Source organism: Silene latifolia, chromosome 6, assembly GCF_048544455.1.
Source record: "Silene latifolia isolate original U9 population chromosome 6, ASM4854445v1, whole genome shotgun sequence".
NCBI lineage: Eukaryota > Viridiplantae > Streptophyta > Magnoliopsida > Caryophyllales > Caryophyllaceae > Silene > Silene latifolia.
Window position 1 is genome coordinate 4379914 of NC_133531.1, and position 27683 is coordinate 4407596.

The following is a 27683-nucleotide window of genomic DNA, read 5'->3' on the forward strand; positions in this document are numbered from 1 at the left end:
AGATCGTCTCTCATTAGACTAACTCGGGTTAAGTACTTAAGTTAGGGACGAAAAATATCAGCGAGACAAACTAGTTCCTTACTTCAGCCACTAATTACATAACAATGAAAATCAGCGACAAAATGATGGGAATTACATATACAATTACAACAATTAAGATTAAAAATGCTTACCCATATCCGCAATCTTAGAATATAATTAATCACCATGGAAACGGAGCGAACTTCTGCAATCTTGGAATGTAATAAATCCATGAGAATATCGATACAAGTCGTACAACTACACAACTCAACAGCACAAGGGAGTAATTACTCCTTTCGTCCCAATCATTTATTTATCTTTTACGGACTAATTAGTGTAATTCAAAGATAAATAAATGATGGGGACAAAAGGAGAAGTTAATTAGTTACCGGGGACGGAGGGTGGGTTAAAGTGGTGGGAATGGTGACATGGTGTGAGTGTGTGTGTGACTGGTGGAGGACAGAGTGAAAGGAGTGATGGGGTGGTGTTAAGAGGTTTGGGCCCATCGGTTTCCAATATTATGGCCATTTTGAGTTTTGAGAATGAAAAAATGGGTCGGGTCAAATCGGTTCAAAGTATGACAGGTCATAGATTGTAAACCGATTTGACCCGACTTATTTGATTTCAGGTATTTTATTTGGTTAAATAAATTACTTGTCAAACACTTACTCCGTACAAAACAATAAAATAGCAGAAATTTTGATCAAATAAGCTATTTTGATCAAATAAATTATCTGAAATGTTTTGTCAAACAGAGTCTAAATGATTACCAATTTACCAATCCATACTTGAATGAATCACTTTTGAATTTTACAGTTTACTTTCTCCATTTCAATCAATTCTATATATTTATTGAATATATATATGACAATATGAATTACTCCCTCCTATTCATTCAGTTTGTCCCTCTTTCCTTATCGAAGCTAGTCGGATTTTTGTCCCTCTTTCCTTTTTTGGTAACTTTTGCGTGGTCCAAATTTAATTACACGTGGGGTAGAGTGGAATAGAGTGTTTTGTGTGGTCCAAAATCATTTTCTTAATTCTTGTGCAAAATAGAAGAGAGACAAAATGAATAAATAGGAGGGAGTATATTTTAATCAAATATATAGAATTGATTGGATTGGAGGAAGTATTAATTTGATTTTGATAGTATATTAATATTGTACTCCGTAATATATTACCTTGTAATAAAAAAAAGGCTTGCTTGCTATAAATAGTTTCATTGTAGATGGGTATATCCGTTTAAAGATGTAGACTGGTTAAATAATTTCATTTTTGCATAACTAAAATTTAACTAAGCTTATATGTAATGTTTTTGAGTTTTATTGTAATTTTGTGAGCTTAATATTTAAGTAAATGAAATCAGAAATTGTATAGTAAAACTCATAATTCTGAAAACAAAACTCAAAATTTTTATTATAATGTTCATAAATTATAGAGGCGGCCCATAGGTAGAACAATTCAGCTCTCCGCACCGGGCCCCATAAGAGAAAGGGCCACAAATTTTGAAGTTCAATCCGTTAATAGGTAGAAGAAAAAGAACCATAATCAATTTATCATTACTGAGCCCAAAACAACACACTAAATAAGAGCTTATATTTAGTTATTTATTAGTGGGCCCAAAACAACACACTAAGAGCATATCTTTATATTTATTCTTCTCATTTATATTCATGTGAATTTGTTTCAATTTTACTACCTCTTCTATTACAATAAATTATTATTATTTATTCTATATGAATTTTGTTTCTTCTTATCTTTTTTTTTTTTGGGTTTTACATTATCAGTTTTTATAAATTTTTCTATTTTTATTTCTTAGTTTTTTCGAGTGATGCATAATTCCATTATTTTCTCTGAGTCTCTTTGATTAACATAGTTGATAAATTTACTCTGACTGACTTTGTTTTAGCGTCACTATCTCAAATCTAGTAGTGGAAATTACACTGGAAATTTACGGATTTTGTGTTACAATTTCGAGATCTTTCTCAAATTTAGCCATGTTTTAGTACATACAAATGAAGAAGGGTCACTCCAACGAGTAGAGGGGTTAATATTTAGTGGTTCTAATTAAGGGCCCCCAATGAATACCTCGAACAGGGCCACTGGAATTCATTGGCCGCCCCTGAAAAATTATATAACTGGTGGTAGTATATTGGATGGATAATCTACTTACTGTTGAGTACGCCTACTTAATAATGAGGTAAATTTGCACATTATGATATTAACAAAGTTTGGGTTTGTGGTTTTAACAAATTTTGGGTCGATCTACACCTGACAAATGGGTCAATCGAGTCGGGTTGAAGTCGGATCAGTTCGATTAAGATCAATTTCAAGTTTGCAAGAGTATGGGTCAGGTTGAGTCGGGTTGATTCATTTCGAGTTTGGCCATTTTCCAGTTAACTACTCCCTCCTATTCTTAATAACCCTCCCTTTCATGGAGGGCACGAGATTTAAGGGAGGGGAGTAATATATGGTAAAGTATTGTAGTGGGGTAGGAGATTGGAGAGAGGGAAGATATTGTGTGATTAAAATAAGTATTGTTGTGGGGTAAGATGATTAAAATAAGATAAAATATGAGTATTGTGGGGTATTTTTGCGGGGTGAGGTGATTAAAATACGTATAAAAGTTTGCCAAATAAGGAAATAGAGAGAGTATTGTGAATAGACGAAAAAAGAAATAGGTAGAGTTATTTAGAATAGGAGGAAGTATTATCAATTTGTTTATGGTTAATGATCAGTGTGCAACTGTAAATATTCAGGTTCGGTTATATTAGGTCAAGTTAATTCGGGTTTAGTCAATCGGATCTTGGAGTCTGGGTGTCGAGTCGGGTCATTCGGATCGGTCAATTTTGTCAGGTATAGTCAGATCAATCCGGGTTCGCGTCGTCATCAGGTCGGTTATCATCAAGTTATTAAAGAAAAACTGTCACTTTCCAACAATAAATTAATTCAGGTTAGGGTCGAGTGAGATCGTCACTCGTCAGTTTGGATGTTGAGTCGAGTACCTATCTAGAGTCTAATTATTCGGATCGGGTCATTTAAAACTGGATCAATTTTGTGATAAATATAAGACCACCTTAGGTGGAAAGAACCTTAATTGGGTAGATTATGGGCCTCAATAATCATATAAAAATACCCATGTTGCCATGTTGGCCATATATACAGACTGCACCAACCTGTCTGAACGTGTTTGACATTCTTCCTTTTCCTTACATTTCTTCCATTATTTTTCCTCTCTTTTTCTTCAAACAAAGAGAAAGCAGAGACCAAAACATCAAAAAGACATAATCTTTGATCACATCATACACCATTTTCATCAAATCTCCACCGTCTGATCAAAAATGCCTTTAGGAAAGCTCCAAGTCCTCCTTGTCAGCGCCAAAGGCCTTGAAAATTCCGATTTCCTCTGTATTTTTCTCCCTCTTTTTTTTAATTTTTTTTTGTCTTTGTTCGTAATTAATCATTGATTTTATAATAAATGTGTGTTTTATTTACGTGAATTATGTGGATTTTGCTTGATTTTGTTGATAAATGTTGGGTAAACTTGAATGATCATCCTTATTCTTTTTGCTTGATCAATGTAATATCTATCACACAATACGGTCTTTCGCTAAGTTATTGAAAGACTATTAATTTCATACCCTTTTAGGTATTTTTCATAACCCTTTTCATTTGGTACGTGTTATCATAGATAAAAAAGAAAAGAAAATTTAGAAAACAGTGAATCTTCCTTAAGACGGAGATATCCGTCTTAATATTGAACAAAGTGCTTTTTTTATTGATGAGTGTATTTGTCAACTTTCTTTCAACAATTCAACCAACCCACTAATTAATGAATTGCTTTTTCTAAGAAAATGTAGGAACTTTTGGTGATTGTTGACCTTTTTCAATAAAGTTTCAACTTTTTCTTAAGAAACTGTATGAATTATGATTGGATTTGTGAATAGAATGAAATAAATTACTACATTTTTTCTGTAGATGTATGATTGGAGTATATTATATTAGTTTGTTGATCTGGATCTGATAGTATTGGAGTTATTGATTATATAGGCACTAGGAAGAAAGAAATAGCAAGTCTTGCTTAAGACGGTTTTGAGTTAAGACCTCTGATCACAACCTCTCTTTCGTTTTACCATTATTTAAAACGAATGTGAGTGTCGTCTCAACTTAAAACGCTAGTTATGCATGACCAGTATATGGAGGAATTGTGGGAAAGTAGTTGATCTACTACACTTAACATGACTATGACAGTATGACAAACCCCATCTATTTAAGGTCTATAGAATCCGACACGTAAACGGAGAATGGTTGAAAACTTGAAATCATGTAGTTGGGACCATGACTAGTACAAACAACTACGCAATTACCCCAATGCCTCAATGACGTATAGTGAAAACAAGGAAAGTCGGAAAGGTAATTGACAAAGGAAAATGCAAGGAACTTTGTGTTACACCTAATTCACAAATGGTCATTGAATCAATGATCTCATAGTTGGCTAGGGAAGGAAATGTATTGACTATTGTTGATTTCTTTCTAGATTTATAGGGATTTTTTCCATTAGTTATTATTCAAAGGTGTTTCATGGGTCCATATCGCAAAGGGATTCAAACCTGAAACCTAATGTACCGAGATTTTGGTCAATTTAGAACTAAAATTTCAATTTTTCTCGAGTTTGAGTTACTTGAATTATCGTTTTCTTTGCTAGTTTTTACGAAGCATAATTTGAGTACCCGTTCATGTTAAAGTAGGTATTGTGGTTGCTATTTTCTACTAGTCATTTCTTTGCTAGTTTTTACTAAGCATAACTTTGAGTACCCGTTCATTTTAAGGTAGGTATTGTGGTTGCTATTCTCTGCTAGTTGTTTCACTGAAATTAATAGTGTTTCTTCATTCATTTGCATTTTGCAGCTAGCATGGATCCTTATGTTCTTCTTTGTTGCCGCACTCAAGAACAGAAGAGTAGTGTCTCAACAGGTGTGTGCCTGCGCATTCTATTATCTGTGACTGTGGCATTGCTACTTAACCTTCGATTTCAAAACAGTTGTTGATTAACTAGAGTAGCAAGCGATAACTAATGAACTCGCTATTCCACATTGGTGGATAAATGTCAAATGCAGATACTGGATCAAATCCAGAATGGAATGAGACCTTTTTGTTCACAGTCTCTGGAGATGTTTCTGAACTTCATCTGAAAATCATGGACAAGGATACTTTCAGTGCCGATGATTTCGTTGGAGAGGCCAAGTAAGTGTTGATCTTTAATTACCCTGTAACAATGAATGAAAGTATGTAATGCCTTGTAATTTGTCAATAATCATATGTCTCCGGGTATATGACATCTCACATTTTATTCTCCGTTAATCATAATCCTACTCGCGTTCTTGCAGAATCCCATTGGAAAGTGTCTTCGAGGGAGGAAGTGTGCCGCCTACTTCCTACACTGTTGTCAAGGATGGAGAGTTTAAGGGTGAAATTAGAGTTGGCCTCACTTTCACCAAGGAGGTAGTCATTGATTTTTTTTTTTTTTTTTTTTTTTTTTTTTTTTTTTCAAATTACATTCATACCCGTGTGTGACACTTGACACTCAGACACATACTAGACTTGACCCATATCCATCCCAAAAAGACAATTGACCATATTTGACTTGACTCAACCTGACCCGAACTCCTATGACCTTGACTAGCTATCATTCCATCAATAACACATTTGTGTCAGATACTCGAGTCATTGCACTTCTCTTGAATAAGTACTTTGTTACATGACTGATCTCGGGATTCAAATGCAGAGAGGCCACGCTCGTGATTATGAAGCTGAGGAATTCGGTGGATGGAAGGAGTCTTCATACTAACACAATGATGATCACTCAACATCCCCAGAAGTTGCTTAATTACCCTCCATATATTTCTTTTAGATCAATGTGTGCTTCATTTCCCCTTTGTCATCAATCCGAGTGTAGTTTTACCTCCCCTTTTGTTTCAAGATTTACCTCAGTCAAACTATTTTTGAGAATTACATCAATGGTGGATTGAATTTAGTTGAGTTTTTGTATTGGCCATATTCTTACACCTTTGAAAGCTAGTGTTTCTTTTCATACTATTTTCGAGGTTTATGCATATACATCGGCTAATTTCTTTGATTCAGTAGCGGATATAACATGGGCGGATCATAACTCGTAGATGGATGGCATCACCTTTGACCCGCATTGACTTATTGGTTGAGTGGCGGATTTATCACACCTTTGTTCAGGGTCCAAATCCGAGCCTTCCAATGTTTATGCCTCAAGATTCACGGCTGCTGGTGAATAATTTGTTAACACGTACGACAATAAAAACTACTCCGTATCACCAATGTCGTAAACAAAGCCATTAATAGGATGCTCAATTCCTGCTACATGAGTACATGGTAAGTTAATAGACTGCCAAAATCCAAATTAAAGCCAAAAAGACTGTATGAAGATACCAAAGATGGCTTCACACGGGTTACATCGTCACAAACACAAGTAACCATACAAAAAACAATTAGATTAAATCAAAATTTCAGGGTATCTCTCTTCAAAGATCATTTTGTGCAGCACTTTGTCGCAGGATGAGAAGGCAGCCCTAACTCTCTACATAGCTCTTCGTCAGGATACAGGGTATCGGGGATGGCACCAAATGCCCTACGGCTCAACTCATTACCTACGACTACAGTATGTATGTAAGCAGATGCATCTTCCCATTTCTTTCTCAAACTAGGAGACGATGATAAAGAGGCCAACTTCGTAGAGGGTAGTTTAGATGGTTTCTTTATAACCGTGCCTTGATCCAACTCAGCAGCTTTTAAAAACCGTTCAGTTGCTGCTTCCCAGGATAACTCATGCATTTGTGAGTCGCTCAATGGAGCGGGTTCTTCACTGAGTGCTTTGCATGTTAAGGCAACAAAGCCATCGTTAGTGTCATATGTTCGACAATTAGGGAACTGTTTGAAGAATTCGTTGGATGGGTGATTCGCGCACACAACAATCTTTCCCATGGCTAATGCTTCTGCTGTTGTAGTGCAGACTACGTCCGTTGTGCTTGGATTAAGAAACACTTTGTAGCTGAAATGATGGCCGAGACATGTAAAGGTCAACATAGAAATCTAACCAGCATTTTCCTAGTGATTTTATGAAAACAACCGTTTACAGCATCATTAAAACAACAGAAATTTCCCATGTTATCCCTTAATTTTGTCAAATTTCCCATGGTACCCCTGCTTTTAAGAATTTGCCTATGGTATCCTTGAGGTTCTATTTTTGTGCCCATGGTACCCCTAATGTAACGGTCGTTAAATGGAGGTTAAGTTTTGATGATGTGGCAATAAATTAGTAATTAAAAATTACGAAAATTTCCCGTGGTACCCCTTAATTTTGTCAGATTTCCCATGGTACCCCTACTTTTCATTTTTATTTCATATTTATTAATAATTTTTAATTACTAATTCATTGCCACATCATCAAAATTTAACAGCCATTTAACAACCGTTATATTAGGGGATACCATGAGAAATCTGACAAAATTAAGGGGTACCATGAAAAATTTCCGTTAAAATAAAGAGATGACGGTAGAGCTTACTCATGGAATAAAGGATCGGCGTGATCACGTCCAGGATGAACTCTTACAGACAGTTTCAGCTTCTTGACAGCTTCCTTGACTTCATTAGAGTCCTCTCCACTACCAAAGAGATCGACTTCCAATCCGGTCAACTCCTTTTGATTATTCTTGAGGAGTGTAAGCAGCTCTCTATATCCCTTACTCCATATCATTTTACCAATATAATACGCCCCTTTACTGAAGCCAGGTTTCCCTTGTTCGTGTTCTTCTTTCTTCTGCTTGCCTATCTCGAGAAATTTGGGGCTGACTCCATGTACATTGCATATCACGGACTTAGGGAGATCTTGTGTGGCTGCAGATAACCTTATTACCTGTCATTTTATACGTCATAGTTTTGATGAGACGCTTGATTTCCAATATAACCATAAAGTATGTGTATATCGGCAATATTGAAGTATAGAAGTTACGATTTAGCAATAAAGAGAAGACGTGGCAGCAAAGGAAAGACGAAGAATGTATACCTTGTGACAGTAGATGTTGACTAACCAACTATTGAGGTGCTTTACAAGAAATGCTTCAGCAGCATTCTTCTCTCGTCGAATATATTCCAAATAATTGGTGTGGACAACCCCAACTACCATCCGAAATTTTGTTTTCCATTTTCTTCCATGATGATACCAAGTTAGATGCTCAGGTTCCTCAAGAACAGCAATGTCTGCGGCTTCATCAGGTATGATTTCTGTAATATCACCAACAGGAAGAATGCTTCTTTTGTCGGTGGAAAACTGCAATACAGGTAACATTCCGAATTAGTCTAAACAGTCATAAATCATACAAGTATAAGACAAAGAAAGCTGAAAACATATGGTAATTTAATTAGCGAGAAGTAATTACCCTTCCAGGATAGAACTTTATATCAAATCGAGAAATGAATTTAGTCCTATCTTCAAGCCATTTGCGCACATATGCCTCATGCTCCGTAGCTGACTTGAAATTTATGTTGTTAGGGTATACAAGCCCTTGATCATTTGGAGACAGCCAAGGAATTACTAAAGTAACATTTCGTTCTCCATCTTTTGCTAGATAACAAGCACGGAACAATGGATTCACAGCAGTGCCTGTCAACCATGGTAGACTGGCTGTCGTATATATAGCAATGTGCTGTTTCTTAGCCATGTACACATCAATTAAATTGTGCAACTTGGTAAATGGCCCAATATAATGAAACGGACTTGGGGGAATCCTTCAACGTGACCGCCCTCCTTGAGAAGACCAGAGGGAGCTAACTGTAAAAGAAAAACCGCGTCTTAGAAGATATCATGTTGGAGTTAAGCTCGGTGACAAAGATCCCAGGAAACCAGCTGTAGGAAGCTCATCTATTTTATTCAGCACGGACAAAATTGCTACTTAAATTTCTACTGCTATCTGAAAAAGTAACTTAACAAAATGGAAAGATGTAAACGAAAAAAAATCCTAACAATTGCAAATCTAAAGACAAAGGAAGGTTGTGTTGTAAACATGAGCAATAAACATGTTCGTCCTTTCCATCTTAAGCTAGTAAAAATCCATCACATTTCAGGGCAGCTTGATTTTTCAGTGATCCTGTGAGGCTGCGATAACTGTCAAGATCACCTCCAACCCCCCAGACAGTACATGCATCAATAACTCAATATACACGCATCTTCATTATTATCTGAAGCTTTACTATGAGAATCAGTGATACATTTCAGAACAATGTCGTATTATTACATTATAAATCACTTTCAGAGTTTTAGCATTTTCCTTGGCCATGTATTACTGATCTCCTTTTCAAAGAACTCTAAAGCAGATCCGTTTTAAAAAGCCAAGTCAACCAATTTCTGCATGTTCAAGCTCATTTCATCACAAACAACCCGAGTTCTATCTTGGAACTGTCAGCAATTATCACTGTCATCACTCACCCCTGATGCAGATTCCCTCTCCTTATACTTTGCTACCATTACAGTTACAGAATTCCTGGATATTTCCATAGTACTCTCCGTATTACATACTTAACCATCCCATAACTGTCGTCCGGCCGTCCCCTTCAAATTCCAAAACCCTTGATCACACATGCAAAACTCGAAAAGTTCCATTCTTTACAACTGGAATATCTTAGATCAGATTAACAGAATCTCCTCCACAAAATACAAGAGGGTGATCAACATAATCTAATTTCTTGAAAAGCTTATATCTTTAACCTTATCATCCATAAATTAAGGGCAAAGATCAATCCTTTTATGGTTCAGTACAAAACAATGCACAGATTATTACATAAACTATACTTCCTGCATAATCTTACTATTATCAAACCAGAATTAACACAAAATTACATAAACCCAGATAACAAAATTCCAATCAAATGCAAAAAGAACACAACTTTATCCAATTTAATAAATTCTAATCCAAACCCACATGGGAATTAATCAAATTAACAAGAATCAAACAATGAAATTAAGAATATGAACATTATAGTACCTGGGATTAATGAGAGAAATAAAAAGAAGGGTTGAGAAAGAAGCTTGACCAAAAGTTGAACAGTTAAAAGAAGAGATGCTTTGCAGAAGAAAAAGGAAGAATTCTGAAGTGTTATTAGTTGTTATGTTTTGGTAGGTGGATACCAAAGACCTGGGGAAATCTAGTTGCAAGTTACAGCAACACATGACAGAACACATTGGACGTAGTTCAACTGAAGAATATTCGTTGCCCACTCACTTGTTACTTCCTTATTTGCCCTCATTGATTCCGGGGTTTATTCCGTCTTAACATAAAAACGGGTTAAATAAACCCCAACTTGCATATATATCTATATAGGATAAATTATTTGTTCGTCCGCTAGTATCCTCAACATCCTCGTTTTGTCTCATCTATCATTATTGACTCCGTTTAAGTTTAAAACGAATATTTCGTTATCAAAAATTTGTGAGAAATTAGCCTACTCTTTTTTTTTTTTTATCAAAATTGTTTAAACCGAACCAGAATAAACTACGGAATACAATAAAATGAATTGAAATCAAAATAGTCATAAAACCGAGTGATGTGATATTGCTTTTCCATAAAATGAAAAATACGGAGTACAATAACATATTCGTATACTATGTTCTTTTGGGCTCTGTTTGGTAATCAGCAGATTGATATTAGCAGAAGCAGATTGGTCAAGCAGATTATAAATAATAGATTGGATTAACAGGTTTGACTAGTATATTTCAATTAGCAGATTTAGTAGAAGTGTTTGGTAATTAGCATATTTTGGTTAATAGATTGTTGTATCTATGTGTAGATTGTTGACGGATTCATATTTCACAATCTACTAATGTGAATATGTTGGGTAGAGCAGCATATTGGAAAACAGTAGATTGAGCTCCAATCTACTCTTTCAATATGCCATTTAACAAACACTCAAAATAGTAGATTGGTGAGTCAAACATGCTAAAAGCCTTGAATATCTTTGAAAATTTCCCAATCCGTTTACCAAACACCCCTTGGATCAAAACTATCGAATCAACTAAATTTATTGAGTGAATCGAATCAATTTATTGGAGTGAATCGAATCAATAGAGCTAAACGGATTTGAAATGTTTAAAATTAAGTCCAAAAGAACAATATCAATTCAGTTTCGTCAAAACTCAAAATAAACGTAAATAATTGATCGGAATAGACGGGTAGAAACTAGAAAGCAAGCAAAAAAAGGAAAAAGATAAAAGAATGAAACGTGTCTGCCATTTGTGGGGTTTCTAGATTCTATACTACAGAACTACAGTCCTACAGACATACACTGATTCAAATCTCTGAATCTTTCTCAACGAATTAACCCTAATTTCATAATTTTACCCCCAAATTTTCAATCTTCCGATTAATTCATCACTACCAGGTAAATTCTTTCATTCATAATCCATTTTCATTGTCATTTGTTATCGTTTACGATTCCTGTCAGTTATTCTTAAATTTCGCGCAATTTTATATGCATTTGCTACGATTTCTGATTATTATAGTAGATTTAATATTCATCTATCAATGTAAACACTGTTAAATTGCATTGATTATAGATGTGTGATCTTGATTATTGTTAATTTGCTGCAATTTTAGGTAATTCGTATATTAATCTGTGAAAGATGTTTATGGGGAGCATTGACGGATTCGGGTCGGAAACGGATATATTACTTCCTGATAATGCACTAGCAGGGTTAGATGACGAGGATGATGAAGAATCAAATGATTATAGCCAGATTGTATATACGGCGTCGTTTGATGAGCTCGCAGGGAATTACATTCAATATGATACGATTATTTGGCTTTCGATATCGTTGTTATTGGTTTTAGCTTGGGGTGTTGGGGTTATTATGTTGCTGTATTTGCCTGTTTTTAGATATGTGCTTCAGAAGGATCTTTCTTCGCGCAAGCTGTTTGTTACGGCTTCTGAAATTGTCTACAAGGTAGTTGTTGAACTTGGTGTTTATGATGGTATTGAGGAAGGGTTATTACTTAGTTTGATATGAGTATCAGTGAATTGCATTCCTGCAGGTATCTAGACCGTCATTTATACCTTGTTGGAAGACGGTGACAATAGAGAGGCGTGTGCCTTTATCCTTGGTCATTGATATTATTATTGAGCAAGGTCAGAGTTTGAGCTGATTTTTATTGGATTTACTGCATTATTTTTACTATTTGGCTGGAATTGTTGATTTGTTGCTAGAGTAAAGACTCGTTATTCTTTGATAATGGTCTTTTAGGGTTCTGATGAAATAAAGCAAAATAGCTTGCCAAATTGGTTAGATTTCTTATTATTGTGAAATAGCAGCCAACCGTTGCAGTTCTCGACTCAATTTCCAACCATTCGATGTGATTCTTGATTCAACTTTTATTATGGGTCATCTGAAAAAAAAAAGTTAGGGGTAATTGGGTAAAGCTGTGTGCATCCAACCCCTTACCTCGCCAATTGCCATTTGCGGGAGCCTTTGAGGAACGTTGGTAATTTTGTTGTATTCAACATTGGAGTCTGTGGTATAAGCTTGTTGTTCATGTTATGGTGAAAATGGGTTGATCTTCAGTAAAGTAGTAGTCATTTGATAGTCACGTATTAAACGGTATTACGACCCTCTTACCTGCACAATATGTTTTGATAAATTCAGGCTGTTTACAGTCTGTATATGGGTTACACACGTTCAGAGTAGAGAGTGTATCACGTGGTATAGCTGCGCCTGTGGATGAACTACAGTTTCAAGGAGTATCCAACCCAGGAATTCTGAGGAAGGTAATATCAAAGTAGGCTTGTAGCATTACTCTGATTTCTAACTGCTCTTCTTGAACTGCTCCAAGTACAAGATTATTCATCATACGATTATGTAAGTTAGCTACTTCATTTTGGATCATATTATCGATTGATCACAGGTCATAATTACAGAAGCTGCCAAAGTTATCCACAATACTGGAGGTTCCATGATCCGTACAGCATCCTTAACTGAGAGGAAGAACTGGAAGGTATGTTGGTTGTCTGAATATTCAAGACGTGACAAAATGCATGACAGTAATTCTTTGAGACCAGTGCTTAAATTAGATCTTTTGCATTACTGAACTTACTGCACCAAACTATAGAAATCTCTTTATTTTCATCAAAGAAATGTTGATGCCATTAGGTTATCGTGGTTGTGGTTTTAACTTTTAAGATCCCTGTGTTTTCCATTATCGGGTGATTTATATCTTGTAATGATTTCTTCATGTTTTTGGAGAATAATGATCGTATCATGTAATAACCAGGTGTTGTGTTTTGATTTTCGATTTGTTTCTCCTTGACAAGAAGTACCCCAAACATTCTTCCTTTATAAAAACAGCAGTTTTGCCTCAGTACTGCGGCGTAACTTCCCAAATCATGTTTCTTTTGGCAGGAAAGATACACTTTTTATTGAGGTTAGAATAGGAACATCTTTTGTTTTGGTGTGGGAAGAGAGGTGATTTAATACATTAGTATGGAGAGAGAAGTCACCAAGTGTTCTGTTGTTTTATGACCGACTCATTGATGTTTATGGTCTCTCACAACAGACTCATTGATGTTCATTGTGGTGTTGTGTTTATTGTCTCTCATATCATACAGATAGTTTTGCCTTGGATTTCCATGATTAGCGGTTCGCCAAATTATTGAAGGACTCTACTTAGTTTGTAACTCTCCCACAATGGATATTGCTGATTAGCTCCTTTCACTTGATGATTTAATGGGATTTGAAGACTTAGTGCTCCGAGTATGGGTATCTTTGTCGTTTACCATTAGAATATGTTCTTATGGAAGTTTAAGCTACATGTCGGTAGTGTGTTCTAGAAAAATTTCTGTGATGCAGCTTAAATGGCAATTCAATGATTAATTGAGACTGGGAATATTAGCTGCCCTAACCTCCTGTACTCATACTTCTCTCAAAACACCCTTTCATGAGCTTGATTTTGTATGTATGATGTTTTGACATTTATACTCCTTAATAATGACAGATCAAAGCTTGATGATGTAATGTGTGTAACCTTCATATGTCTAATTTACGAGTTATGCTTATGTTTTCCGTGAATGCAGGCTGGATCTTCTGAGCAGAGAGGATTAGCTTCTGGAGATCTACTGTTCCAAAAATTAGATGAAATGAACAACTCTGTCAAGGTGTGAATCTCTCTCTTTTTTCTTTTTCTTTTTTTTTTCCTGCTTGTATGATGGAAAGCGAAAAACTTATAATCAGAAGTTTGAGGAGTTGAAATTGTATTCATTGCCGCTGATATTTGCCTCACCATTTTAATAAAAAAAAAAGGTTTAGGTTAGTGCCTCAAGGAGCTTACATCAATTAAGAAATAACCATAATTACATGACGATATAGCGTACAACTTGGGGATATGATTGGAACTTTGGATGTTTTGAAGAGTATGAGGATATGTTTGATTTAGTCCCTCCGTTTTTTTATGGGATGGAATATTTGAAAGGCAGGGAAAAAAAAAAAAAAAAAAAAAAACGGATGGAATGTGTTCGTGTTTTCTTTTTTCTCTGTGTTTTTATCTGCGTTGCATTGCGTTGTACAGTTGAGAAATTCTATTCTTATTTCTTGCTTTTACGCAAATGGGCTATGTACCGCAAGAGAATATCATTAAAAAAAATGCCTTCCTCAAATTACATGGTCATTGTTTGCTGTTTTTCTTTTTGAGAATAGTTGATTCTCCCATTGCCTGATGTATGCATCATTCACATATTATCTAGCTGATGCTTCTTTCACATATCATCTAACTGGTGCATCTTTCACATATCTCTAACCCTACGTTTTGTTCTAATGATCAGAGGATAGAATCGCTCGTTAATTATAAGTCCCAGATTCCCTCTACAATCAGCTGAAGAGTGATGTTTTGGGCCAGGACTCTGCATATCTACGCCTTTGCTGTATGTTGCCTTCTAACTGTAAACTTACACAAGTTTGTGTTGTGACTTTGGATGCTCAAGATCGATCTCGCTGATGTGATGATCGTCAGCTGGGGGATATCTAGCAATATACTGGATCTTGCCTAGGATAGAACATCTATGGAATTTTGATGTAATGCCATTGCTCCAAATTGTAGCAATAACAAATTTATATTCAAAGATGCGATGAACTTATTTGCATTCCCTCGTGTAAAGCGTAATGTGTTATAATGAATTTGAGGTTATAAAGAAGCGTATATCTTGGTCCTTCCATGTTTGTTCCTGTCAGTTCAAATTGTGTCCAAACCCCAAGAAGACAAAGTAAACAAAGATCCAGGTCATTGCAACATTTAGCTTTGTCCGATCAAATATACTATAGTAATGTTGGGTCTGTGTAAACTGTGAATTATACCTTTTAGATCCGGGTCTGATTTGTAGACCTGATCGTGTTTCTGACCGATCCCATTACAGTGCTACCATTCCTCATATGCGTAAATTGGCTGCATGTTGGTTAATATTAGGAGACATGAACGCCTGTTGGTATATATCAAAGGATCCTATTACAGCTTCGAATGCCTGTGATTATCATCTCCTCCCCCACGATCAGAAAGCCCTCTCTTTTATCGGGTTTTATTGTATTCTCAATAATTTCACTCTGCATTGTTCCTGCCAAATGCTAAAAGTCGAAGAATTAGGCACCTAATAAGCATCTATGCAAAAGGGGCTCAAACCTCAACTAAAACTCTTGTCTGATTAGTTGACAATACCTGCTCCTAGCTGTATTATACTTGTTGGTTAAACCAGGACAATACCATAAAGTAAAAAATGTTATCAGCAGCCAACCTATGCTGATGTCAAGCGTTCGATTATGGCGGCTCAAACCTCCTTAAATAGCCTCTTTGCTTTCAGCTCTCATATCTCTTGCAATAATGGCTCAAACATCTCCCTTTTTGGCATCGAAAAGGTGCGTTTACAGTATAACTACTACTTCTTTCCGTCCATAGACTTCCTGGTTTCCATTTTGGCTGTCAATTACGGAGTACTGAGTATTATGTAGCGTCCTTACGTTTTTGTGTTGTGTAGGTATGCAGTGGTTACAGGAGCAAACAAAGGAATAGGCCTAGAAGTTTGCAGACAACTTGCGACAGAGGGAGTAGTTGTAGTATTAACATCTAGAGATGAAAAAAGAGGCTTGGAAGCCCTTGAAAATCTTAAGAAGTCAGGCCTTAGTTCTGACAATCTCGAGTTTCATCAGCTTGATGTTACTAATCCTGCAAGTGCTGCATCTCTTGCTGATTTCATCAAGGCCAAATTTGGCAAGCTTGATATCCTCGTATGTATTTTTATCTTAATTTACTGAAAGTGATTTTCTTTACTACTCGGTTTGGAAATAACACAAGTGTTCATCAGGATTTTAAGAGTAAAGCTACGTAAATCTAACCCTGATGTAATAAGTTTAGGCAAAAGGTTTTTTGAACTTCTTACTGTTTCATTAATAGCTCTTCAACCGAAACTACTCCTTGAGTTTTAGATGATGAAATGTTCGAACTTTCAACCATTCGGTTTTTGTAGGTGAATAATGCAGGAGTCCTTGGAGCCACTGCTGATAGAGATGCTTTAATTGCATCTGGATTCGTAAGTATTTTTTAATTTTTAACTACCATACTAAAATTAGGTTTAAATTTTTTCTTGGTGATATATTTCATGTATGTTTCTGCTGATAAACTTGGTTGGTAGTATGCGAATCCAAGGCCGACAGAGAAGCAGACGATGAGTTACTCTGACATGCTTAAACAAACATACGAGCTTGCTGAAGAATGTGTTGAAACTAATTACTATGGTGTTAGAAGAAACGTTGAAGCTTTGCTTCCTCTGCTGCAAAATTCCGATTCTCCTAGAATCGTTAATGTCTCGTCTGGTGTTGGAAAACTTGCTGTATGTTTTTTTTTTGCTACTCTTTATCTCATTCCTTACTTTATCATATAACTCGCTGCATGAAAATCGCTCTTTGCGTCATATTTACATTCCTTCTGTTGCTTTACTCTCAGAATATACCAAATGAGCAAATCAGAGGAGTCCTGAGTAATGCCGATACCCTTACAGAAGAACGAGTTGACGAGATTTTGAAGGAGTTTCTTAGCGACTTCAAGGAAGGGTCATCTGCAGAGAAAGGGTGGCCTGCTAAGCTGCCTGCCTATTTCGTGTCGAAAGCAGCTTTGAATGCTTACACAAGGATAATAGCTGCAAAATACCCTTCTGTGATTATCAACTGTGTTTGCCCTGGCTTTGTCAAAACAAGTATCAACGGTAATACCGGCAACTTACCCCTCGAAGAAGGCGGTGCTCGTGCTGTCAGACTCGCGTTATTGCCTCATGGTTCGCCTTCTGGCCTGTTCTACTCCAATAATGAAGTCATACCATTCTAATTGTTGTGCCTTATATATGGTGATAATTCTGGCAGTTATTCTGTTTCAGTAAGTCTCTTGAAAAACCGTCTTACGGTAAATTGTAAAGCCATTCAAATAAGGACGCGGTTAATTAGCGAATTCTCGGAGACGCATTTTAGTCTTGCTAGCCAGCCTCTTATAGTTTGCATGATATCATATTTCATTTTCCTCAATCTAATTAGCAATACAATGATTAAATACTACTCCGTATTAAATATTCAATTAGTAGATTATACAACTGGTTGTACGTAGTTTATGTACAACCTTTTCAATGTTGTCGAGTTTTGTTATAAAGTTGTCGAGCTTTACTAATAAAATTGTCGAGTTACAATACAAAGTTATTGAGCTTAAGAGGAATAATTATTAAACTCAATAACTTTTTAAATTAGTTCAATAACTTATAAAATAAATGACAACTTTGTGTGAAAGTTAACTCAACAACTTCGGAGAGGCAGTTAACGCTAATATACAACTGGTTGTAAGATAGTATTTGTGTTAAATATTCGATCACGAGTATTTGAATTGGTTTCGGAATAAAATATCCTCGTAAGTCGTAACAAGACCTTAAATGGATGCAACATGAATTCTAGTTACATACCTGTCAACTTTAATCCTTGTGTTACCGTCCAACAAACGAAAGCCAATGATCCAGGACCATACTAATCAATACTACGTGGAAAAGTTTTCTCCATCCATCCAATACTTGTATTTATTGTTTGATTGTGGCCTAATATTCAACCACCAAAAAAAAAAAAAAAAAAAAAAAAAATTGTTGGCGGAAACGCTAGTAAAAATTAAGAGAGCGGGAATAAAATCACATAAAAAAAAGAAAAATAATGTTGTAGTTGTGACTTGTGGTCCATGTGAATGAAAGTGAACAATTAGTGCATTTGACCAAATGACTCAAATGCCATCTGTATAAAACCTTTCTTTATCGTTGTCGAAAAAAAAAAAAAAAAAAACTACTCGTATTTCACTAGTGGTTCCTTTGTGTGTGTTTCTCACTTGTCTGTGCAATCATGGGTGAACCAACCTCGTTCCTTGCTAAAAAAAGGTATGTAGTATTACTACCTATATACACTATTATGCTTAAAATTTCCGAAAAAATATCATATAAGACCGCCTTATTATACGAGTATGTATGTATGTATGTCCTTTGCAGGTATGCAGTGGTTACAGGAGCAAACAAAGGAATAGGCCTACAAGTTTGCAGACAACTTGCATCTCAGGGAGTTTTTGTAGTTTTAACTTCTAGAGATGAAAAAAGAGGACTACATGCCATTGAAAATCTTAAGAACTCGGGGATTAGTTCCGAAAATCTTGAGTTTCATCAACTTGATGTTACTGATCCTACAACTGTTACTTCTCTTGCTGATTTCATCAAGGGCAAATTTGGCAAGCTTGACATCCTGGTAATATGTTAATTATTATCAATCTTAGTCAGCTCGGAAAACTGTCAATCTGTTTACGAGGAGTAAGTCTGCTTACATCGGTACCTCTATAGGCCCTAGCTCGGAAAACTGTCAATCTGTTTACTGACTCAGGCGTTCCTACACCCCCACCGCTTTATGGACAATCAGTTTACATTTTTTTCGTATTAAATTTGTTTAATTTGAAAATTTTACGTTTTTTTTTTTCAGAATTCAGTATCTTTCTTTTTCATATGGGGTCTAAAAAACGTAAAAAAAATTCAAATTAAACAAATTTAATATGAAAATTTTACGTTTTTTAGACCCCATACGAAAAAAGAAAATTTTACGTTTTTTACGTTTTTCGTACTAAACTTGACCCCACACTCTATCGCTTCTGGATTCCCCAGCTAGAGAGTCAACATACTGACTTCTGAAACCTTTGAGGTGGTTGTAGGTAAACAATGCCGGGATCCTTGGCGCCGTTCCTGACTTTAATGCTTTATTTGCAGCTGGATTTGTAAGTACCCCTTAGTCCCTTACTGCATGTCTGCATCCTTCTATTCTATGATCCTGCGATCCTAAATGACCGTATTTGTTGTAATTCACGGTGCAGCCGGAGTTTGAGGGATTGTCTAAGGATATGATAACACAAACATATGAGCAAGCACAAGAATGCTTAAACACAAACTACTTTGGTGTCAAAACGACTACCAAAGCCTTACTTGATCTTCTTAAGTTATCAGATTCGCCGAGGATCATCAATGTTTCCTCTTTATCAGGGTTGCTCTCTGTAAGTCTTCCGTTTATTTACTCTTTCGATATTAGGAGTACATGATCATGCTTTGGCCTCTCAAAATCTGATCCGACCTGCAAACCTAACCTGACCCAAATTTTAAGTGATCATTAATTAGTAATTCCTCCGTTTCATTGAACTGTTTACGTTTTCTATTTTAGGCCGTTCCATTTGATTGCTTACTTTCCTTATGTGGATTGAGATACCCCACTTTCTTAATATTTGTGCAAAAAGTAAACGTAAATAATTCAATGGAACGGATAGACCTATACTCAGGCCGGGCTAGAGCCAGGCTAGTCGGGGAAGGCCAGGCTCTCCTGGTAAGACCTGGGCCAGGCCAAGGGGGAGGGGCGAGCTTGGCCGGACCAGGTCGGGCTGGGATATGCTTGACCCGAGACAGGGCCCGAGGCGAGCCAGGCTGGCAGGCCCTACCAATTTTTTTATTTTTTTATTTTTTGCTAAAATCGTGGGCCTAGGGCGGGATTTTAGGACCCAGGCCAGGCCCAGGCAAACGGCAAGGTAAGGTCGGGCCAGGCCAAGTTGCATAAAATAACGGGTCAAGGCGGGCCGGGTCAGCTCGTGCTGATGGCCAGCTCTATGAACGGACAAAATCGCATAAAATGTGCATCTCGAGATTATGTAGCGGCGCGTTTGCTCAAAGACCATCGTGACATTTTTTCTGATATTTTTTTTTCCGTATAGTACATTAAAAATGAGCGGATCAGAGGAGTCCTAGACAACGTCGATGAGCTAACAGAAGACAAAATCGACGAGATAGTGAAAGAGTTCCTGATAGACTTTAAGGAAGGCACATTTACGGAGAAAGGGTGGATTCCGGCCCTGGCAGCGTATTTTGCATCAAAGGCGGTATTGAATGCGTACACAAGGGTAGTAGCTAAGGAAAACCCGTCAATTATAGTCAATTGTCTTTGCCCTGGTTTTATTGCGACCGATATCAATGGATTTGCTGGTGACTTACCTATAGAAGAAGGTGCTGGTCGGGTTGTTAGACAAGCCTTGGTACCTCATGGATCCCCTTCTGGCTTGTACTTTATCAATGATCGTGTCACACCGTTTTGATTTATGACCGTGACGGTTTTAATCTGTTTTATTATTATTAAGGTGTACGTATTTCAACCAAACTGGGTCGATTTGATTCAAACTGTTTTATTATTAGTAAACGGGTTCTCTCAAGGAAAACAGGAACAGTCGTTCTTACTATACTTCCTTTGTTCCATCTATTTGTCTACGATTTCTTTGAACTAAATAAAATACAATACAATACAATAAGTATGTGATTAATGATTAAAAATCAAAAGGTGATTAGTTGAGGTTGTTGGATGCAATTAGGCAGCAGCATATGCTCTCTTTTGTCATTTTTTTAGTCTGAATCCGTGTCCCAAAAATGTGCATGCCTCAATAATTCCTATTCCTATGTATAAACCAAGACTGCAATTGGTCGTGTCGGTGCATATATATTTCAACAGAAGGTCAACTTGGCCGCCGTGTCGTGTTGTCAATCGTGTCGTGTCTCCGGTATCGTGATCAGTTCACCAAATAACTCAGCCCAGTCGTAACATAGTTTGCTAGCTCGCTCCTCGTTGGCCTGTAACGCTTGCATTGTGGTGTTGTGGACCGCTGGTTTAATTATCGCTCATCCTGATTTGTGGACAATGAAAGTTATGCATGTATTTTTTTTGTCTAACGAAGCGCGCACTCAGTCGCATTACAATAGAGGGGAGATGGGATTTAAACTTGGGACCTATTGTCCATAATACCTCCATCTTAACCAATAGACTAAGACATCTTCGGTATCGAGCTGTTATAATGCTCCATTAATTCATTAATTCATTTGTCCCTACTCCCTTGTATACATCTATTGTTCTATTTCAATGGAGTGAAAAAAGTGGGTAGTATTGACTACTCGTGAAGTACATAACAAGGAACTAGTAGATCACCGATATTATACTATTTAGGTCGGAATATTCTAATTTCACCTTATGTGCTCTTTACCCAACAAAACCATAGTATTATTGTCGGGAAGATGCAAAAATAAAGCATGTATGAGATATATCAACTAATCATGTAAATCAGTCATTGAATTACGTCGCTAAACCATCGTATTACCATACCGTTCCCAAAAACATCGAAATTTATTATCCTCACCAATAATATGTCACGTTGGCCTCAATTTTTTTTCACAAATTTTATAATTTGGACGGTTGAAATGATCAAATCCTCGTAAACTCATTATAGGTTGTCTTTTTGTCCTCTTTTCCCACCTCTCAAAAATCAATATCTCTCATAGTCTCATATGTTAGGAATATTCCTTGAAAAACCCAACAATTGAGTAAACCCAAGTGAACTTATATTGTAGTATTACTTGTACTATATAAATTGCCCAATCAAATTTAGATCTAACACTTACATCTATCTACATCAAGTTTGGCAACTCACAATTTATTTACATTTGCATCAACAACAAACCAATTGCAAATTTGCAATCCACTTACTTTTTCTCCCAATTCTTTCCAACTTTCTAAGGTACAATTCTCATTTTTTTTTGAACGGTTATTGTATGCAATTGTTGTATAGTGCGACAGATAAAAAGTGATCATTTTATATTAAAAAATAATCACTATATAGTTATAAAAAATCGTCATTTTTAAATTTAAGTTTGTCACTTTTAAAGTGGTTGCACATACGGTAGTCTTATAGTATAATTCACGGTTTTTTTAATGTTATTGGTACTATAAAATTGAACTTCCATTTATCTATTTTGATAGGAATTCAGCTAATTTGGTTAAATTTTTGCTATGATGGGTTATTTACTTATTTGAGCTTGGATTTGATAGTAATTATAAACAATTGTGACTCAACACCCAAATAAAAACGGGGATAAAAGAAGTATTATGTTTATTTAGGATATCAATTATCGAACAGCCTAATGTCGAATAATTTAATTGGTGCTACATCTTGATTAACTAGTTTGGCAAGTGTACTCTTTTTTACGACCCGGTAACTTTAGCCCGTGATACAATGCACACTTAATCCGAATAACCCGTTTATGGGTTAAATGTAAGAGGGTAAATTGCCTGCAGTGAAAATCTGATTGGAGTAAAAAGTAAAAAATTCATATTTGGGAGAATTTTAAATTACTGTTACAAGCGAAGTCAAGTGGACTGATAAGAGTAACAGTATATAAACCCTCTTTGAGATTTAGATCTCATAGGAGTACTTTTATCTCAATCTTGTTTCACACGGAAAGCTTTTCTCTTTTGCACCTTCAATCATTTCTAAGGTTAAATTTTCATTCATCCTTTGATCTACTACTGTAATTTACAATTTTGAATTTTTTCTGTTCTGGGTTGTTTATGCTTTGGATTTGGTATTGATTAGCAATGTCTGTTTGATGAATTTTTGATTTGATATTGCTCTTGATTGCTGTAATCTAATGTTGGTTGTTATTGTACATTGATTTAATCATCCTTTTACATTAGTATAGTTTATCAGTGTTACCGGGTATCGTAAATTTACTTCATTTATCCACCATAGATGTGAAAAAGTTGTGAACTTTGGCTTCAATTATGCAGTAAACACTAAAGAATCACTTTTGCTTAAGAAATCTTCATGGTTTTGTTTATCTGATGGGGGTTGTTGGAATTTTGTAGTGAACCTGCAGGAAATCTGTTTAGTCTAAATGTAGTGATTCAGTGTGTGCATACTTTAATCTATAGTTACAAACTTACAATTGAGGTCTTGGCCTAGTGATCTCTGGACGATAAGTCGCATACTCGAATCTCCCTACCCTTGGCTCCATTCACACCCAAAAAATGTACTAGAGTTATTGGATTTGATTCTGATATCCTTGGATGCTCCACATTGGTGAGGTCTTGGCCTAGTGATTTATGGATGATAGATAGGTCACGAGTTTGAATTTTCGTTCCCTTGTGAATATACTTCCTTGTCACCTATGTGGCTCTGATCACACCAAAATAATGTATTCTGTAGTTAGAGTGGATGTATGAGAGATGGGATTTGATTCGGATATCCTTGGATGCTCCATATTAAACATCTGTGCATAAATTACTGCACTTTATTGGAAAATTTAGCTTATTTTAAGTTTACATTGTGTGAATTATTGTTCATGATTACTTGATTGTTCTTAACAATTAGTCTGAAAACAATTTCAGGGCCGCTCCATCAAGTTAAATGGCGACTAAGATGCCAGGTGTGATTGCGTTGTTTGATGTTGATGGGACTCTTACAGCACCAAGAAAGGTATTCTTCTTTGGCTGCTATGATTTATGTTTGCTTCCAAACTGTTGTGTACTTGTGTTTCCCTTGTGCCGAATCTTCAGTATTCTAATGAACTTTTGGCAAATTAAAGAGTATTATGAGGTTAATTGTCTGTTATAAAATGCTGATTACGCTTGGTGGTGACACCATGTTTACATGTTACTCTCGCCATATTTAAAAATAAACTTCAATAGATTTGAGTCATCTTTTCTGATAGCCTTTATTGCGTTATGACTCGTGGCTACCTGCCCGGTGGAGGCAGCTCCTCCGTTATGGCGCCTGGTTTCCTTTTTTTTTTTTTGGGTTTGTGGAACCAATGTTGCATTACTTCCTTTATCAATACTTCAGCTGATGGTTCTGTTACCTGCTTGCAGGAGGTGACACCAGAGATGTTAAAGTTCATGAAAGATTTGCGTGAGGTACAATTTTAAATTTATGAAGAATGTCGTTCTAGACTTCTGATGTCTTTTAAGCAGGCTTTGAAAAATGTTTATTGTTGAAATTTCCTGAATTTTTTATCCCGAATGTAGTTATTGAGAACAAGTTGGTCATTTGGTTATAATAGTTGATGTTATCTTCAATCCCACCTACAATTTGGACAAGTTGATCATTCTGCATAAAAGCGGGTTGTCCTTAAATGGATGGGATGTTTTATATAATTTGTCTAGAAATAGGAAAGTGGGAGTTTAATCTGAGTTGGAGGAAGTACTATGTTGCCCTCTTGATTATCTAATCAGTTAAGTAAAATGTAGTAGGTTGGAACAAATGATGTTTCTGTAAAGCACTCTACTAATAATAAATTTTACGGAGCATTTCTTTTGAAATAAGTAAATCATCAGAACTCCACGTGTCTTAACTTGTTGGTACTGATACATTTGCTCATTTTCGACAATCATGCAAGGTTTACGACTGTGCTGTTATCCAAAACACAGAGTTGCCTGATTACAGTAAACAACATGAGGATGTTTCTAGATGACCCATAAGTTAGTCAATACTGTATATGTAGAACACTAAAAACTTTATTCTGTAATTTGTTTCCTTTCATTGAGTGTTAATCTATGGCTTCTTGCAGGTCGTTACAATTGGAGTTGTTGGCGGATCTGACCTGGTTAAGATTTCAGAGCAACTTGGGAAGACAGGTTTACTTCTCAAACCTGTTTTTTGTTTATGGTTTTTTCTCACTCTTTTCTATATGTATTGTTTGCTCAAAATAATGATGTCATGATTTTTTTCGAGAGTCCAAAACATTGTGCTAGACTGCTAGTCTATAAGAAAAGGGATCCCGGATCCTAATGCTGATTCTGAGTACTGCAACACCATCCTTATGTTTTTTTATATGATTTCGTAATCTTTGATTGGCTTTGCAGTTATTAACGACTATGATTATGTATTCGCGGAGAATGGTCTTGTTGCTTTTAAAGCTGGAGCGGAGGTTGCCATAATGGTAAAATCTTAAAGCTCATAAATATACGTGTATAAAAGACGACTTGATAACTTTTAGGCCCTAATGAATGTTTGATATTGCAGAGCTTGAAGACACATCTTGGAGATGATAAGCTCAAGGTAAGAATTTGCTAATCTTTTTAAATTGTTTTTCTTCCTTTTTGTATAAAGAGGATAGGTGTGAATTGTAACTTAAGACAACATATAATGAAATCGTTAACTTTATAAATTGTCTTTCAGGAGTTCATTAACTTCACACTTAAGTACATTGCGGAGTTGGATATTCCCATTAAAAGGTACTTGTAAATGTTGATTGTGCTGTTTTTTCTGCAAGTCCTCTAAACATTGCAGCTAATCTTTTTTCTGAACATTTTATGTAGGGGTACATTCATTGAATTTCGCAATGGAATGATAAATGTATCGCCAATTGGAAGAAACTGTAGTCAGGAAGAAAGGGACGAGTTTGAAAAGTATGACAAGGTAAGTTACCTGGATCATATGAGTGTATCTTTCAGACAACGGATAAAAATAGTTAGCTTCTGTTATGCTTGAGCTCGAAACTAAACAGATTCTCATTGCAGATCCACAAAATACGTTCAACTATGGTGTCTATATTACGCGAGAAATTTGGACACTTTAACCTGACATTTTCAATTGGAGGACAGATAAGCTTCGATGTAGGTAGCTCTGGAATAGCTCGATTTTGTTGGAGCTTACATATGGATTCTTATTAATCATTCTCAAATGTTATATACAGGTTTTCCCTCGTGGGTGGGACAAGACATATTGTTTACGGTACCTCGAGGACTTCACAGAGATTCACTTTTTTGGTGATAAAACTTTTGAGGTAAAGCATTGAATTTATATTCGTATTATTTTGTTATGTAATGCATACTATCCTTTCCCTAGTTTCGGCCTACTTTTTGTTCCCTGAAAGCAATTAAACGCTAATAAGAGTTCATCTCAAGGTAAATCCTACTAAGGGATAAGGCCTAGGGAACATCACCAAGTCTACGGTTTCAAAGTCTGTAACTTGAGCTCATTCGTTTTCAGCTACCTAGATATCATATCGGTTTTACATTTAGCTAGGTTACTCAGACTTGGTAGTTGGTTACTACTTACGAGTTAGGACGTGGATGCGTCCCTTAGTGTCCAACATGGTTAGTTTGTGGAAACTCTCGGCTGAACAGTATATGCTTCATTACATCTCTTGATGTTTGATCCAACCCTCACAGAAAGAGCAATCTATCATTTGCTGAATGTGATGTGATTTGCGCAGGGAGGAAATGATCACGAAATTTTTGAGTCAGAGAGGACCGTTGGTCACACTGGTAAGCAATTTATTTCTAAATGCTGTGAAACTCACTCTCATTATGTTAATGTGAGACCGTATCCTGTGTTACCGTTTCTTGCAAGCGTGCAAACACCGTAATATGTTTTTGTGCATTCCTCAGTTACAAGTCCCGAGGATACAAGGAAGCAGTGTACAGAGATATTCCTCAACAAGAAAGATTAATGAAGGCGATTGCATTCCCATACTGTCTATTGTGTTCGATTTTTGGTTGTAATTCATAGTGCATTTTTAAAGCCTTTTTTAAAATAATTTCACAAAGAGTTTGTCCTCCCATAGTTTTATACATTTTTGTTTGTGTAAGTCGGAAAACATTTCTTCTGGATATGCACTCCAGTTTGTACTCTATATAGTCGTCGATGAACAAGGCAAGGATGGCGGAGCCAGAAAAGCCTAACATTATTGATACTTATCAATGATAATTCAGCAAATTTTTTTGAATCAAATAGGGTGTTTTCTTGTATGATCTTAAATCCTGAAACTTGGCATCATCAGTTCAGTATGAGTGCTCGTTTGGTTCATGCAGGAGTTGTATTCCTGTGTTAATTTGCAATTCATAGGATTCTAATTCCTATATACAATTCCCATAAAATGAGAAAAAACATGTTTGGTTACCTTTGAGGAGTTTGTTTTTCCACGGAATTAAACTCCCGCGTTACGTTTGGTTAAACAACTTTAATTCACATGATTTTGATTTGTAAATACAAATATATCCTTATATAATCTAAATAACATCTTTTTTTAAGGGCAAATGGGTAAATTGGGTGGGGGAAGGATGTTGGAGTTTCCAATTAGCTAAGAGGGGCTAGGTAATTAAACTCCTACATCATGTAGGAGTTGGAAACTCCATAGGAGTTGAGAATTCCCCCATTTTGCAAAAAATGCAATTCATGGGATTTTGGAATTCATGGGAT

At 36.1% G+C, this 27683-nt stretch overlaps 6 protein-coding genes across 9 annotated transcripts; 5 read left to right on the forward strand and 1 right to left on the reverse strand.

Moving 5' to 3' along the window:
- The first annotated feature begins 3131 nt into the window (after nucleotides 1–3131).
- LOC141586066 (elicitor-responsive protein 3) lies at nucleotides 3132–6117 on the forward strand. Of its 3 annotated transcripts, none has more exons than XM_074407183.1 (5): nucleotides 3132–3429; nucleotides 4930–4995; nucleotides 5139–5265; nucleotides 5409–5523; nucleotides 5807–6117. In XM_074407183.1, the coding sequence occupies exons 1-5, from the start codon at nucleotides 3363–3365 to the stop codon at nucleotides 5867–5869; spliced, it is 438 nt and encodes a 145-aa protein (XP_074263284.1). In that variant the 5' UTR covers nucleotides 3132–3362; the 3' UTR covers nucleotides 5870–6117. The 3 variants fall into 3 exon arrangements, with proteins under 3 accessions (XP_074263284.1, XP_074263286.1, XP_074263285.1); XM_074407185.1 differs by lacking the exon at nucleotides 3132–3429 and adding an exon at nucleotides 4506–4530; XM_074407184.1 differs by lacking the exon at nucleotides 3132–3429 and adding an exon at nucleotides 4558–4769.
- Nucleotides 6118–6371: 254 nt separating this feature from the next.
- On the reverse strand, nucleotides 6372–10323 carry LOC141586065 (digalactosyldiacylglycerol synthase 2, chloroplastic-like). The gene is made up of 5 exons (XM_074407182.1): nucleotides 10089–10323; nucleotides 8487–8878; nucleotides 8114–8377; nucleotides 7614–7963; nucleotides 6372–7099 (listed from the first exon to the last, which is right to left on the reverse strand). The coding sequence occupies exons 2-5, from the start codon at nucleotides 8766–8768 to the stop codon at nucleotides 6580–6582; spliced, it is 1416 nt and encodes a 471-aa protein (XP_074263283.1). The 5' UTR covers nucleotides 8769–8878; nucleotides 10089–10323; the 3' UTR covers nucleotides 6372–6579.
- Nucleotides 10324–11311: 988 nt separating this feature from the next.
- LOC141586070 (uncharacterized) lies at nucleotides 11312–15273 on the forward strand. Its single transcript, XM_074407189.1, has 7 exons — nucleotides 11312–11481; nucleotides 11697–12043; nucleotides 12132–12225; nucleotides 12740–12861; nucleotides 12999–13088; nucleotides 14164–14244; nucleotides 14908–15273. The coding sequence occupies exons 2-7, from the start codon at nucleotides 11723–11725 to the stop codon at nucleotides 14959–14961; spliced, it is 762 nt and encodes a 253-aa protein (XP_074263290.1). The 5' UTR covers nucleotides 11312–11481; nucleotides 11697–11722; the 3' UTR covers nucleotides 14962–15273.
- Nucleotides 15274–15857: 584 nt separating this feature from the next.
- On the forward strand, nucleotides 15858–17673 carry LOC141586068 ((+)-neomenthol dehydrogenase-like). Its single transcript, XM_074407186.1, has 5 exons — nucleotides 15858–15988; nucleotides 16108–16357; nucleotides 16597–16659; nucleotides 16762–16959; nucleotides 17073–17673. The coding sequence occupies exons 1-5, from the start codon at nucleotides 15954–15956 to the stop codon at nucleotides 17448–17450; spliced, it is 924 nt and encodes a 307-aa protein (XP_074263287.1). The 5' UTR covers nucleotides 15858–15953; the 3' UTR covers nucleotides 17451–17673.
- Nucleotides 17674–18214: 541 nt separating this feature from the next.
- On the forward strand, nucleotides 18215–20897 carry LOC141586069 ((+)-neomenthol dehydrogenase-like). The gene is made up of 5 exons (XM_074407187.1): nucleotides 18215–18525; nucleotides 18634–18883; nucleotides 19338–19400; nucleotides 19497–19673; nucleotides 20379–20897. The coding sequence occupies exons 1-5, from the start codon at nucleotides 18491–18493 to the stop codon at nucleotides 20754–20756; spliced, it is 903 nt and encodes a 300-aa protein (XP_074263288.1). The 5' UTR covers nucleotides 18215–18490; the 3' UTR covers nucleotides 20757–20897.
- Nucleotides 20898–22024: 1127 nt separating this feature from the next.
- Nucleotides 22025–27215, forward strand: LOC141586071 (phosphomannomutase). 2 transcript variants are annotated; one of them, XM_074407191.1, is made up of 12 exons: nucleotides 22025–22220; nucleotides 23870–23957; nucleotides 24350–24394; nucleotides 25048–25114; nucleotides 25343–25419; nucleotides 25503–25538; nucleotides 25659–25714; nucleotides 25799–25898; nucleotides 26000–26095; nucleotides 26176–26265; nucleotides 26698–26749; nucleotides 26873–27215. In XM_074407191.1, the coding sequence occupies exons 2-12, from the start codon at nucleotides 23889–23891 to the stop codon at nucleotides 26932–26934; spliced, it is 750 nt and encodes a 249-aa protein (XP_074263292.1). In that variant the 5' UTR covers nucleotides 22025–22220; nucleotides 23870–23888; the 3' UTR covers nucleotides 26935–27215. The 2 variants fall into 2 exon arrangements, with proteins under 2 accessions (XP_074263292.1, XP_074263291.1); XM_074407190.1 differs by lacking the exon at nucleotides 22025–22220 and adding an exon at nucleotides 22770–22977.
- Nucleotides 27216–27683: the final 468 nt, after the last annotated feature.